Source organism: Mercenaria mercenaria, chromosome 6, assembly GCF_021730395.1.
Source record: "Mercenaria mercenaria strain notata chromosome 6, MADL_Memer_1, whole genome shotgun sequence".
In the NCBI taxonomy this organism is placed as follows: domain Eukaryota; kingdom Metazoa; phylum Mollusca; class Bivalvia; order Venerida; family Veneridae; genus Mercenaria; species Mercenaria mercenaria.
Window position 1 is genome coordinate 75,830,986 of NC_069366.1, and position 13,997 is coordinate 75,844,982.

General features: G+C 33.8%; 1 protein-coding gene across 1 annotated transcript; it reads right to left on the reverse strand.

The window, feature by feature from the left end:
• Positions 1 to 201: 201 nt before the first annotated feature.
• LOC123548490 (aldehyde dehydrogenase 1A1-like) lies at positions 202 to 13,775 on the reverse strand. Its single transcript, XM_045335786.2, has 14 exons — positions 13,605 to 13,775; positions 11,956 to 12,060; positions 11,561 to 11,701; positions 10,208 to 10,337; positions 9,589 to 9,650; positions 9,027 to 9,155; positions 6,953 to 7,066; positions 6,500 to 6,602; positions 5,969 to 6,153; positions 4,572 to 4,736; positions 3,075 to 3,232; positions 2,710 to 2,784; positions 2,201 to 2,240; positions 202 to 699 (listed from the first exon to the last, which is right to left on the reverse strand). The coding sequence occupies exons 1-14, from the start codon at positions 13,653 to 13,655 to the stop codon at positions 670 to 672; spliced, it is 1,488 nt and encodes a 495-aa protein (XP_045191721.2). The 5' UTR covers positions 13,656 to 13,775; the 3' UTR covers positions 202 to 669.
• Positions 13,776 to 13,997: the final 222 nt, after the last annotated feature.

The following is a 13,997-nucleotide window of genomic DNA, read 5'->3' on the forward strand; positions in this document are numbered from 1 at the left end:
TTTACCATGTAATGCTAGTTTTACTACGGCGGGAAAGCATAAGGTATATAAACATATAATTTAATGCAACAGCTACGTAAGCGCTGAACTGAATATTATATACCATACAAAAGATATTTGAAAATTGTCACTGACGTTTTGAACTTCGCGACATTACATTTTAAGCTGTCACGTATATAATAATAATAATAATAATAATAATAATAATTATTATTATTTTATTTAAAGAGGATAATATATTTGGCTAAAGCCAGAGTAACATGTTACTCAAACATAATAATCTAAAATGTAAAAATTCTGTCATTATTATGTAACAAACAGTGAAGTGAAAGACATGAATATGAACAAATTAATCCACTATGAACTACAATGAAAAAAGTTTAAAATCTAGGATATATCAAAGCACTCATGACATCTGAAAATGAATTCTGCTTTCTTTTAGTAATTAGTGTTTTAGCTTGATTCCTCCAGTATTTATACATATAGGTAATGTCCAAAGGATTTACTCTTGTATTGTATGAAATTCAATGACATTGCTTTCATATATTGATAGCATAAATATTTCTCTTTTTGTATAATGTTACATAGTAAAGACTGAAGTCTCCATAAATGTTCAACTTCCTTTTATATTCGATGTCTAGTTCAATCTGAACTTGAGTAACAAAGACTTCACAGTTTCACCGGTGTCTTCATGACAACCTAAAACAAAATCATAAGAGTTACAGATGTGGACTGTTTTCCCGGAACCTTGCAAGTCATACAAACGAATTTTAGATATTAAGATAGTTTCATATGTAAAGAGTAAAATAAAAAATAGAAGTAAATTGGGCAAACTCAAAAGTAGCGGCGAACATGGCGACGCATTAATTTATAAACTAACTTCTTTCAACTGCTTGTGTTACAGTGTCTGTACAAACCTGAAATGAACCTTAAGTCCCTACGCGAAACCGAAATGTATATAGGAAGGCAATATTTTACAATTACATCAGTCATATGGTTTTATGGACTATTTTAGAGTTTTATTACAATCAAAGAGAAATAGCTCTTACAGATCATTAAAGTTTAACTTGCTAGTGATTATTTTACAGTTCCAAAGAAAAACACAGCAATAAAAAAATCAAAATAACAAAAACATATGACAAGTTCATAATATGGAATTAATATTTGCCAATTGAAACTGACCGAATAATTTTTTTGTTTAGTATAGTTATATCTCAGACAGACTGACAGACCAAAGACAGATGAACCCTTCGATCACTGTATGCCACAAGATTTTAAGACATGCATAATTGTCTATATGATATTAAAAAACCCTCAGTAATCGATATTTGTGTTGACAATTTACCTGAACAATATATGTTTTACCGTACTGTCCCATATGACTGGATACTTAAAATATTCTCAAGAAATAAATGTCATTTGTAAAGAAATAAAAATAAACATTTTCCTGAAAACTGCGTTAAACCTAGTTATTTGATATTTTAGCACGTCGACATTATTGCAAATGCATTAAAACGAAGATGTTTAACAGTTCTTTTTATATGGTGATTTTTAAAGGTGCTGAACCTTCCCAAAAAGTGATCCCTTTTATACAGTCCTTTTCTGGAAGTCAATGTATTTATCAGTTAATTGACGATCCTTTGGTAGAGTAATATACGTGTTTTATATGCTGATCAATTTTCATGTAAAACAACTCTTTTTGTTTTGACTTGGTGTTCAACTTGTTTGATTTTTTTTCCGAATATGGACCTATATGTTAAAAATTTGATGAAAACATATTATTTTCTCATAATTGAAGGAAATACCTATATTTTTGAAACAACAATTTTATAACAATTGCTGTGCAAGGTTATGCCATTTTCTATATGATAATTCCGACCCCTTTACGAGAACCAACATGTTACATATCCTGTAAATTAGATGTCAGCATAAATTTGGGATCACCCAGAAACGAATTACAGATTTCTTTAGTATTTTATTTTTCACAAGGCAGATGCTTGTAGACAATAGTAAGTTTTGATATTCTCATGTCAGACAGCTCTTCACGAGTAGAGTGCCTGTCTGTGTTTCTGGCCATTGGCCATAATTGCATTATATATTAACAAAACAACACAAATGTCCCTCAGTGCCATATTATAACCTTGTTAAATGGATTTGTAAAGGAGTACAACACGAAATTTCGTTTGAACTGGATACTCACATTTTTCACTTCTGTATACGCCTGCAGTCCATATTCCCCACTGGAAAAGAAAATAAATATAATAATTATATGATTATTCTAAACGGCAGGTTTAGTGTGTTGCGCGTACCTTAAACAACGTTATCTTGAAAACAGTCACATTAAAAATATATACATATACACAAGAAGCGCGATGTACGGTATGATTAAATCATAACATTCTGAAATAATACAATTTTTTTTTTATATTGAGTTTTTCTAATCTTTTACAACATGTCATAACTGCCAACAAACGAATAACCAAAATACAAAAATATCGATTTGCAAACCTGAAAGTAAAGACCAGACGATTTTCATTAATTTCATTTTTTAGCTGCCCTGATTTAAATTGCTCTCGATGAATCTTGACTTGCGCTGGTAGAGTACTTGTATACACTTTAAAAGTTTACTTACTCTCCCGAAAACGTAATATTGTTATAGATGTCATTTCAGGATTAAAAGCATATAAAAAGATAACACTAAAATCTCACAATTCACGTCCGATACCGGACATCTTAAATCCTCCAAATGGAGCAGCTGGTGAAGACTTGAAGTAGCAATTAACCCTGAAAAACAAATGAATGTTAAACAAATAGAAATGAATCACTGTGCTTTCATTTATAGTTTGTATAATATTTAGACATTTTTCATGTTGCAGTAATCCCCCGGTTTGCCAAAGAATGACTTTTTGGACGTAAAGTTATGGTGTTATCAAATATGAAAATTCAGTTTTATACAAGTTTTCCTTTTGTCAGCTTAGTATTCCCATTCTTCTACTTCCGCAATCATAATTGTCAAGTTCAATGATTTCTTTGTTCTATGACTGTAAATTCTGAGATGGAAACTGATAACATACCACACTGTTCCGGCCTTGACCCTGCTGGTAAATGTTAGGGCAGTGTCAATGTTCTCGGTAAATATCGCAGCTGCAAGTCCATATTTTGTGTCGTTTGCACGTGCTACAATCTCCTCCATATCTTTGAATTTGATTATCGACTGAACTGGACCAAATATCTGTAAAGAAACAGAAGCTTAATGATTGTGTATTATATCATACTTTCTCGTATTTCTTTGAAAACGCATATAGTCACATATCATTGTCTGGGTCATTGTTAAAGCCCAAGCCTTACGTATAGCTTAAGAGAAAATATTTCTACAAAACTGCTGGGCAACGCCCCATAAATATATTATTTTCGATATTGTTTAAAAAGTTCTCCGTTCAAATGAATGCAGTGATGAGACATGCAACATCATTTTAAGTAAATACGATAGAACTCTGGTTTGTAATATATTTGCTTATGATTCAGTTTCTTCAAAATGTTACTGATTTGATGGTGTAAAGGGTGTGTAAAAACTTCGTTCCTATTTTCACCTTAGGCTTCATTTTTAAATGAGGAGGCAAGTACCGCTGTAATTTAAACATTCAAACAAGAACGCTTATCAGTTTTAGAAAATTGAATAAAAGTAGTATAATTTCCGGACAAGCTGAATTCTTTGTCTATAAAACATATTGAAATCACTCAATTGCGAAAAGGCATATTTTCACTGCCCCCATTCACTTAATTATACAGTTTACATGTACCGGTCACTTAAATAAATTCATGGTTCTGGCTAAAGTAGCTTATAGGTATGTTCAGCAGAAAGTGAAAACAATCAATCAATATTAATTACGAAATGGAAAGCTAGCCTGTAAAATATTCAACACCTTGATTTTATCCGAAATGGCATTATCAAAACTTGGCACACTTTTTAAATCTAAAATCTAGCTTACGGTCTACATGCCAAATTGCATTTGATGACATTCTTGTATACTAAACAGGTTTTACAGTAACAATGCAAGACGTGCAACAAAATCCATTCCACACTATACAGTTTATTAGGGTAACAAAAAAGAATAGGAACGAATTTACTACACACCCTTTAGTTGCTTTAATAAGCAAATTGTTTCCCTCCTTCCTTTTAGTACCTATCTGTCTAAAATATAAAGCAATTTCTACTGGTAACCGTTAAATGACAGTAAACTGTAACACTTTCCGTAACAGTATTATTACCAGAAGTTTAAATTCAGTTAATTCATTCAGTGACTAAATTGTGGGAAATACTTCGACAGTGATTTTGGATATTACTGCTCATTCATGGTGTTTAGTGAGGGTTAATCTTTGTGTAATTTTACTAAACCTGCATAACCAGATCAGTGAAGATCTATTTAATATATCAGGACTTTGTTTCAGGTATTCATTCTGCTTTAATATTTCACTTTGTAAATTTTAATTAAATGTGCAATTGCTTAAAGTGTGTTGACAGCCTTTCTTTCTGGTTACGCCTAGTCCGTAATACGTATTATTAGACAAACCTCCTCTCTTCCGATCCTCATCTTTTCTGTGACATTAGAAAATACAGTTGGCTGTATGAAATACCCTTCTGTACCATGTCTTTGGCCGCCACATTCCAAATTAGCTCCTTCTTGTTTACCACTCTCTATGAGTTCAAGAACCTTGTTGAATTGTTCCTCACTTACCTGGAACCGAACCCCGATTAGTTAAAGAGAAGTTTTAAATGTAAACAAAACTGTATTAAGAGTCATTCATTATACAATAGCAGGATAATAATGTGCCCAAAAACAGAAAATATATGAATATGGTCACAGTTAGACTGTATTCAAATCATACAAATGTCATACGAACTCTTTGTTTATTGTTGGCATTTTATTGATTGTCCATCTCGTATTTTGTGTTGCGTATATAGTCTTGTTTGTTGTTGGTATTTTATTAACATTGTCGTTTCTAACTTGTTGAGAATAGGGTAAGTGTGAGGTTGGCATGCCCTAAACGCGTTTAAACCCCCAGTTTCCTTTATATAGGTTATTGAACGTTCCAAGGCGGTGCCCCTATTTTCAACTGGTTTTCTGCCTCTCTTGTATTGTCTGTTGCGTATGTTTTTGTTTGTTTGTTGTAAGCGTTTTCCCTCCTCCTCACTCCCCCTATTGCCACCTCCTTTCCACTTACATTTGCGCTCCTTTTTGGCATCCCCTCCCCATTTACTCTTAATTAGTTTTCGTGGCTCCCCTTTATTTTGGCTGCCGGAATCCTAAGGCCGTACACGATTGTTTTTCCTGCTTATATAGGTACGTTTGTGTGCTAGTGAGTCTAAAGCAGTGCCCTACTGTGTTCTTGTATCTTACTTATTTGTTTTTCTATGTTATTTTGTTGGGTGTGGTTGTGTGTTTATTTTTGGTACATGAGTGTCTGCGCTATTGTGGTTTACGTTGTAGCATTCCCTTTGTATATTCATCATTGTTCTACTTTCCCCTTCAACTTCCTTCCCCCCCCCCCCCCCCCCCCCCCCCATTTTACCCCTTACCACTTCCTCCAATCTATCTATATTTGGCATAAATTAATATGTAATTGTTAGATTTTTGAAGCAACCCGTCTGTAATATTTTTCCATTACAGCTTTTTTTTGTTGTGGGCCTACTTTGCAAATGCGTGGCTCTGAGGCTGTGTTTTTGGTGCTCTGTGCTTCTAAACAATCTACCCTTACCTATTATCTATTTTAGTAGTAATATTAACACAAATTTTGTACTATTCTCCAGAAAACCAGGGATACATACAGGGAGTCTGTTAAAAGTTCTTTTTGAAACCGATGTGCTAGTAAATTAAGAAAAAATCATATGTGAAAAAAAATTAAGACATTATGTCCGAGGAAGTAAAATACCCAACTTCATGATATTGTTAGATGAATTAGTGTTTACCTGTGGTCCGTATTCACTTTTAGTGTCAAAGGGATCTCCAATAGTTTTAGCTTTTGCACGAGCTGTCGCCTTTTTAACAAATTCATCATAAATATCTTCATGTACGTATGTCCTAGATCCAGCTGTGCATACTTGGCCACAGTTGAAGAAAATAGCCTGTTGTGCCCATTCAACTACAGTATCCACTGAAAAAAAAATGATGTGCATATATTAAAATACGTAAATGACGTAGATGACACTAGCGATATGAAAAACAAGCAGCCAAACAACACACATAGTCAAAGTTAGATAAAATGTTTATTATGATTGAAATTCAAACAAGGGGTCATTTTCTGCTTTATCGCATTTCTTGTACAACTTAAAATATTCTGTATTGAAATTCGTGATCTTACAATTTTGTAACATACAGAGGAGTCATATGAAACCTTTGATAATAAAGGAGACGTGGTCATTGGTTTGCAGCAACATACAGTTTTTATTCTACTGTAGACGTGCAATGAAAGTTAGCCAAATAAGTGTGAAGATTCTTACAGTTTGCGTCTTTCCAAACAACCAATGGGCTTTTTCCTCCAAGTTCTAGGGTAACTCGTTTTAGGTTGGATTTAGCTGCAGCTGCCATTATTGTTTGGCCAACCTTTTATACAACATTGAAAAAGTTATTGGAATACGCATATGTAAAGACTTACAAAGAAATTGACGCATACATAGAACATAGGTCATCTATTTCAGTAAAATTTGATTTAGTTGACTACATGTATTTGATATAGAAGTTCAAAAGTAACACTAGTAGACCACAAGTTATTTAAGAATTTTAGCGTGTAGAAATGATAGAAAAGATCACTTATATAAACATTTCCGATTTTGAATGTTTGTCTGCATCCGTGTCTATACTATTTCACGAAAAGTCTAAAACAAATCTCTTGCTTTTCACCAAGTGTCAGATTCCATTTGTTTTAACTATTTGAGCACAAGGGTTCTACATACGTCTGTTGATCCAGTAAAGGAAATTTTATTGACATCTGGGTGTTCAGAAATGGCAGCGCCGGCCGTAGGACCATATCCCGCAACAACATTGACAACGCCTGGAGGGAATCCAGCCTAAACGAACAGATAATCGTTTTAATAATTAAACATTATGACGTATTTCACATGGATGGAAACTAACAGGCCATTGACATTGGGAAATACAGGCAACATGTACTCTAAGCGGCGTGTTTTGAGTACAGTATTTTGGACATTAAACCATTTAATGGCACACAAAACCTCACCGTTAATCCCTACCGTAGTTAGAGGTGTCAGGATACGAGTTATATGATCCAGGAGAGTGTCTACGCCTTTAGTATCTTGAACAATGAAATGGGTCCTATCCCTAAGGTGACTATGTCTTAGACTAGCTGACAAACGAAATAGAATGTCCTTTGTTAAAACGTATAGCTGGTGAGACCAAATATCTTATATATATAGACTTTTCCTCTGGCTACCTTGCCTAAATGATTCGTGTACCAATGATTCGTAAATGATTGCAGTTATGAGCTAGATAATTTCAGGGATCAGGCAAATCACTAAATGTTTCAAACTAACAATTTTTAATTAATAATAATTAGCTCAAACTCCTATAGGCTGGAGACTCTATACTTGACTGGTCTTTTTGTTGAAGTTCCCATCAATGCTTTGAATCAACAACATACGAGTCCTATCGCATAGAAGTTACAACTCTATATGAATGACCTGACTCCTGGAATGCTCAGCGCCTATATGCTATCATATGTAACATTCAAGTACCATATAGGTATATCCCTGATGCCTTGGCTGTACTTCGCCAATAATGCTGCACCATTTATAAGCTGGAACTCTCCTACTATCTCAGTAGATTACCAAACGCTGGGTCTCTGTCTCAGCATTCCGATGCTCAGCCTATATTTGCTATCGTCTATAGCATTCAACTACCCTTAAGGTAAAACACCTATGCGCTGGCCCCATAGCTCGAAACCTTGTTGAAATTCTACAACTCTTCTTTAGTCTATGAACTTCAAACGTTTTCTTTTTAAAATTTTATCCGCCCTGACAGGGTAGTTGCAGTAACCTCCTTCTCAAGGTACTGGGATAAATTATTAGTTGAATCCTAAATGTGTCTTCTTTAATCGCTGGATACAGAATGCCCTCTCTGTCTTCCATCTACCTATTTATACCTCAGCAGACGTGCTATTTTTATTAGAATTTGTTTCTGATTGGTCCAAATTTAAACATAGCGTTTTACAACGAGTACTTGCTCTATCAAATATCTGGTTCCCTTTAACTTTTGTATATGACAGAATATGTGATGCTGGGATCCAGCCATCAACATAATGAACCCAAATGAGCCACAAATGAGCCAAATTCTATTATTAACAGCAATTCAACAATAATTATAGCAATGATAGCATGGAAAGGGAGTCAAGCACTATCTGTGCTTAATGTGTTACGTTATCAATATATCAAACATACAAATTATTCTGACAAGAGGTTACAGGACAGTCTACTAGTATCTAAAAATTGATCCTGCCAGGAAATCCATAACATATATCTTAGTAACAGTTACAAAAAGAAAACAGAAAATTACCAAATCAGATTAATCCAAGTGTTATAAAACCGCAAATTATGCAACATACCACATGTCCCGTAAGCAAGGATCAACGAGTCCTGCATGCTGTCCAATAGTAAAAGAGCTAAACACTAAACTTGTGTTGTGTCTCAAATTATCTCGATATAATCTCTTTTAAGGAAACAATTTTTTGTTTCACCAAATACAAAAAGAAGATTTCAATGACCGTTTTGTATCTTATTCATAAAACCCAGCTTTGCTTGTTATCATAACAACATCTTGAAAATACTACATGGTATTAAACTTTTTACCAATATAGTAGGAAAATTACCGCTTGCAAACGATCTGGCGCATTTTTTTTCAGAAAGAGATGTAGGTCTACTCAGATCGTTAAATGTATTGCATAAAATTTGTAAAGAAAATGATGTAAAGTAGTGGCACTGTATATCAACTAAAATTGTACTAAATGAAGCCTACCTCTTTTATCAGCTGAGCTGCGTAAAGGGCGGTCAATGGTGTCTGTTCCGCGGGTTTAATAACTACTGTATTTCCACAAGCAAGGGCAGGGGCGACCTTCAACGCAAACAGGGCGAGCGGAAAGTTCCACTGAAAGAAATGAAATGCATTGACATCGATATTCTGAAACTATATTAAACACACAGGAAATATAATTAACTTTCTGACTTCGTGAACTACTTACAGTAATTATCACTTTCGTCTTAAGGAAATACACGAAATTAAGAACGTTTTATAGCCACTATGAATAAAATACAATTTCGGACAAAAAATAAGCATCTTTTAATTAACAGAAAGTAAAGATCACAAAACAATTGCTATCAAATGATATAAACCAATTTTTACAATTTTTTTATCCACCACTTGTCCTGACATTAAGTAGCCTGTTATTGAACGACTTTCATTGACAAACAAATATTTGTTTTTATAACACGATCGTTTTCTTTGAAAATACTTCAAATTAAGCATATGTCTATTTGAACTAAAATTCATGTATTTACCTTAAACGACTGCTAATACTTACTGGTATAATCTGTCCACAAACACCGACAGGTTCATGTCTCGTGTAACAAAAGAACGTCCCATCTGAAATATTAAAACACTGCATAACCACATGTAATGCCTCTGGAATGCATCTACATAGCTTCATTTTTGTTCAAATCAAATTAAAATACCAAAGCAAAAAGTTGTACTTAATACCTTAATAAAAAATTTCCATTCAAAACATAGTCTTTATATAACAAATTGTATACAAAAGCTTCTATCATCATCAATTCAGTGTTTCTGTATCACCCAAATAGGTAGACTTGACTATTGCTTTAAATGTACGCTTTGAACGAGACTATGGAAGTCCCAGGCAACTAAAACAGGACAAAAATGGTAGCTACTGGGAAGAAAGTTAGAGTGGATGCTGATCTGGGCGTTTTGTGTGATATCTTATTGCGTTTAATATTCTCTGTTTCTGATCAAAATGGAAACGATATGGGATACATCATGGAACTGCAATTTTGGAATACCAACGCGCTTGACTCTGGACACATTTTAACTGTGATCATTTGTGAGTTCAATTTCAAAAATAGTTTAAATCAGCCCAAAATCATGCATACATTCCTACCATTGGCTACACAAGTATATAAACAGACCTATAGGTATGGTATTTCCTTGTATTTTGTCCGTCCAACCGGCAAAGTGTCTAAATATATTCACCACCCTCGGCAGATCCCCACCGTAGGAATCTTTAAACGCCTTGCCATTGTCTAGCGTTTCAAGACTCTAAATAAATTAGAACATGCGATAGTTTCATTACATATAAAACAAATAGTGTGTTCAAAGTTATGTTTATTAAATAACCAAGGCATTCACGTTGCTTGTCGTTTGATTTATCACTGTTTTGACTTTAGAGGCGTTGCACGAATTCACTGGACGACAAAGCATGTCTTGGAGTTCTGGGACGACAACTTGTGCATGAAAAGAATTGGAAACTCTGCCGCACCATTGCATGATCATAAGAAGTGACAAATAGGGTCTGAACGATTGGTTTTGTTTAATCTCTGTGATTCCAGCTGGTGCAAATGTTTTACCTGTAACAAGCTGTTGCGCCGTAAAACCAAAATGAAAAAATGCGAAGAAGGGTTGTATATCAGACAATACATGTCAAGAAGGCAATAACTATTATCATTCCATCATGCTTATTGAAATACTGTTATAAAAATATGACGAACTTTATTCATCCGAATATTAGTAACCATGGCGTTATGAAATTCGGCAATTTGACGTCAGATTTGACGTCTTGGTGTTCTCTAACCAGACTTCGTGTTCGCAAAACTTTTTACGGTCTTAGAAGTGTTTGAGTTTGAAATTTTATATCATTTTTGCTAAAACTTTAAGATTAAATTTCAATTGAGACTGGCCTTTAATACTGAGTAGTCACCTGAATATAGTTATTAAGTTAAAATTTAGTTTTAAACATGCAATTTAGATATAAATGACAAATAAAGTTTCATTATCAAACTCAGCTGAGACTGAAAATGTTTTGTGAACATGGGGCCAGTCCAGGTATTTGTCGCGAAATTTACAACTTCTGTTTAACTGACAAGCAGATCGAACCATTTTTATATAAAGATATGCCATTTGAGCCTCAGTTGACATTTGTCAGCAAATAAACCTTAAATTATAAGGATTTCACAAATCAAGGAAGATAAAAAAAGACTTATTGCTCAATGATCTTAATTTTATTTAAGATTCATACATTACATAAATATGTACACATGGATTTCCAGTTTGGCTACTCTTCCAATCCCTCATTTTTCAGACTTTCTGACATTTTGTATCACTAGTTTGTTATTTGCATATTATAATTATTATTAAATATGATAAATGCTTCTTTGCCTTTTATATCCAGTATAATCTAAAGCAATCAATATTACATTGCTTAAATTATATTTGACAGTATCATGACTTTCTTGTCGCAATGTAACGATACCGAACTGACTTACAGCAATATACACTCTGTCCCTCTCAATGAGATCAGCAAACTTGTGCAACAGGGCACCTCTTTTGCTGGCGTCCATCTTTTGCCATGGTGAACCAAATTCGAATGCTTTCTTTGCGGCTTCAACTGCTTTATCTATGTCTGCCTGCAAAGGTATATCATTTCTAAAAAATCAACATCTACGTTTTATACCTTTACTACGCTACAAAAAAAAAAAAGAATATTCACGTTCGGATAAAGTTTGCTTACTACAATTTACAATAGAAGTTATGTTTATCAGCCGCCTATATTTTAACTGTGCGTCCCAGTTTTAAGGCGTGTAGATCGCTAATGGATAGAGTTAAATTATTTGTATGCACTGCGTTGACCTTATATGAGCTTATGTAGATGAGAATTTACCTTATCTCCTTCTTGAACATCACATATTTTCTTTCCATTAGTTGGATTTAATGTTGGGAAGGTCTTCCCACTGACAGAATCTACCCATTCATTGTTGATGAATATCTGGATGTAACACAAAGAAAATGCAAAACTATTTTAACCATATTCTTCTATTCCATAAGTAACTTATTCATACGTTGATTATTGGTACGCAAAATGTTTATATTATATGTCTTTTGTGCAACTTTAAAGCAAAAAGTAAATGTTGAAAATTTTGTCACATTTAACTTTTAAATGGAAAGATGTACCTTTATAAAACAGATTATATGTTCTTGATTTTAGTCTAGTTTACATAAATACTGTTAATCTGTAAACTGTTATTAAATTTTTATCTTAAGCTAGATAAATCAAAAAGTAAGTGCATATTGCATGTAGGAAGAAAGATATGATCAAGGTTTATTCAAACATGTTGATATGTCAGTTACAATAAAAAGGGGTAACAGGTCCGATTAAAAGAAAGAATCCAATTAATGACTATGATTGTTTATTTTTCAAAACATCTAAAAGTTTTGAAAGGAAAATATACAATTAAATAATGCGACCTCACATTTAAAAAAGAGACCTGCAATTCAAGTCACGTTCCTGTTATTATTCATTAAAATGACGACACACGTACATATTGACTTGTTTGTTTGTTTGTTTGTGTTGGGTTTAACGTCATTTTGTCAACAGTATTTCAGTCATGTAACGGCGGGCAGTGAACCTAACCAGTGTTCCTGGATTCTGTATCAGTACAAAGCTGTTCTCCGCAAGTAACTGCCAACTTCCCCACATAAATCAGAGGTGGAGGACGAATGATTTCAGACACAATGTCTTTTATCAAATCGTCACGGAGAACATAGCCCCGCCCGAGGATCGAACTTACGACACCGCGATCCGTAGACCAATGCTCTATCTACTGAGCTAAGCGGGCGAGCTCCATATTGACTTGAGAAATGAATTTATTTTCAAGCAGACAGTAAGAAATGGCGTATCACCAAAGTTTTATAAAGTAAAACAGATATGAAATTCAAATTCAAACAAGAGCATCCGAAATCATGTTACAATAATATGATTTCACAACTATCGACGCTTTCTTTATACTTATTTGATAAGCGTCTAAGCGTTTGAAGGTTGACGTGATTTGACAAGAAACGACCAGTAACGATTATGTCGTTCAATATTTCGTTAGTATAACTAATCTTTAACATAATTTTAATGTCTTTATACAAAACCTAGATAAAGTATATTCAACTGAATATCAACAATTGAAACGGAGCAACGACTCGGCTGTCTGAAATGAATAAACATTTGATAGATAATGGCTCTATACTTGAACCTCTCATTTGGCCATAAATACCACGTTTATTTTGATAACACGGTATGAAGAACTGTCTATGTGTGAAAAAAAATGTATGTAAGAAATATTTTCGTTACTTTGCTATTCTCTAGTTTATAGGTGGAAAGAATATTCTTTGGTCTGTGTGTAATGATATATCGGAAGAAGCCTGGATAGATATTTAGAAAATACAATAACATAGGCTTATGTATTGAGCAAATACATCAGACATTATCCATCTTCTTTCAAAAGTCAAAACTTTATCTTTATAAAACAAACAGTCACTAACCTGTGTATATTCTATCTCCGGTTCCCTTATTGGAGTTGGTAATTCAGCCATGATTGTGCATAGAAAGTTTATGTAGCATTAATCTGTAATCGACGCGTCACGTTGTGCACAATAGATAATGACGTAGGTTATATAAAAATTCCGCCCTTATCCATGCAATTTAATTTTCTCAGTGCTTTGCAAATGTAGTAATCAAACTGTATATATGTATTGTTTTAGCACGTAAATCAGAGTTACGGCCTTCTTCCTTCAAAACGTATCCTTTTTAGTTTAGCATCAACAGTTGAATTGAGTTAAAGTCTCGACCTTCCCTAAGAGACCTTTACAAGAAAAGCGACCATTAAATTGTTAAAAGATTTTGTGTGTGAAATATAAAAGATTTTGTGTGTTAAA

What these genes read in the sequence shown, in the direction of transcription:
- LOC123548490 (XM_045335786.2), bottom strand. Translation starts at nt 13,655, where the DNA reads ATGGCTGAATTACCAACTCCAATAAGGGAACCGGAGATAGAATATACA. An exon ending in CCTTTACTGGATCAACAGAC is followed by an intron (nt 6,603 to 6,952) that starts GTATGTAGAACC and finishes GTTGTATAAAAG; the next exon opens with GTTGGCCAAACAATAATGGC. An exon ending in AAAGTGAATACGGACCACAG is followed by an intron (nt 4,737 to 5,968) that starts GTAAACACTAAT and finishes GTTCGGTTCCAG; the next exon opens with GTAAGTGAGGAACAATTCAA.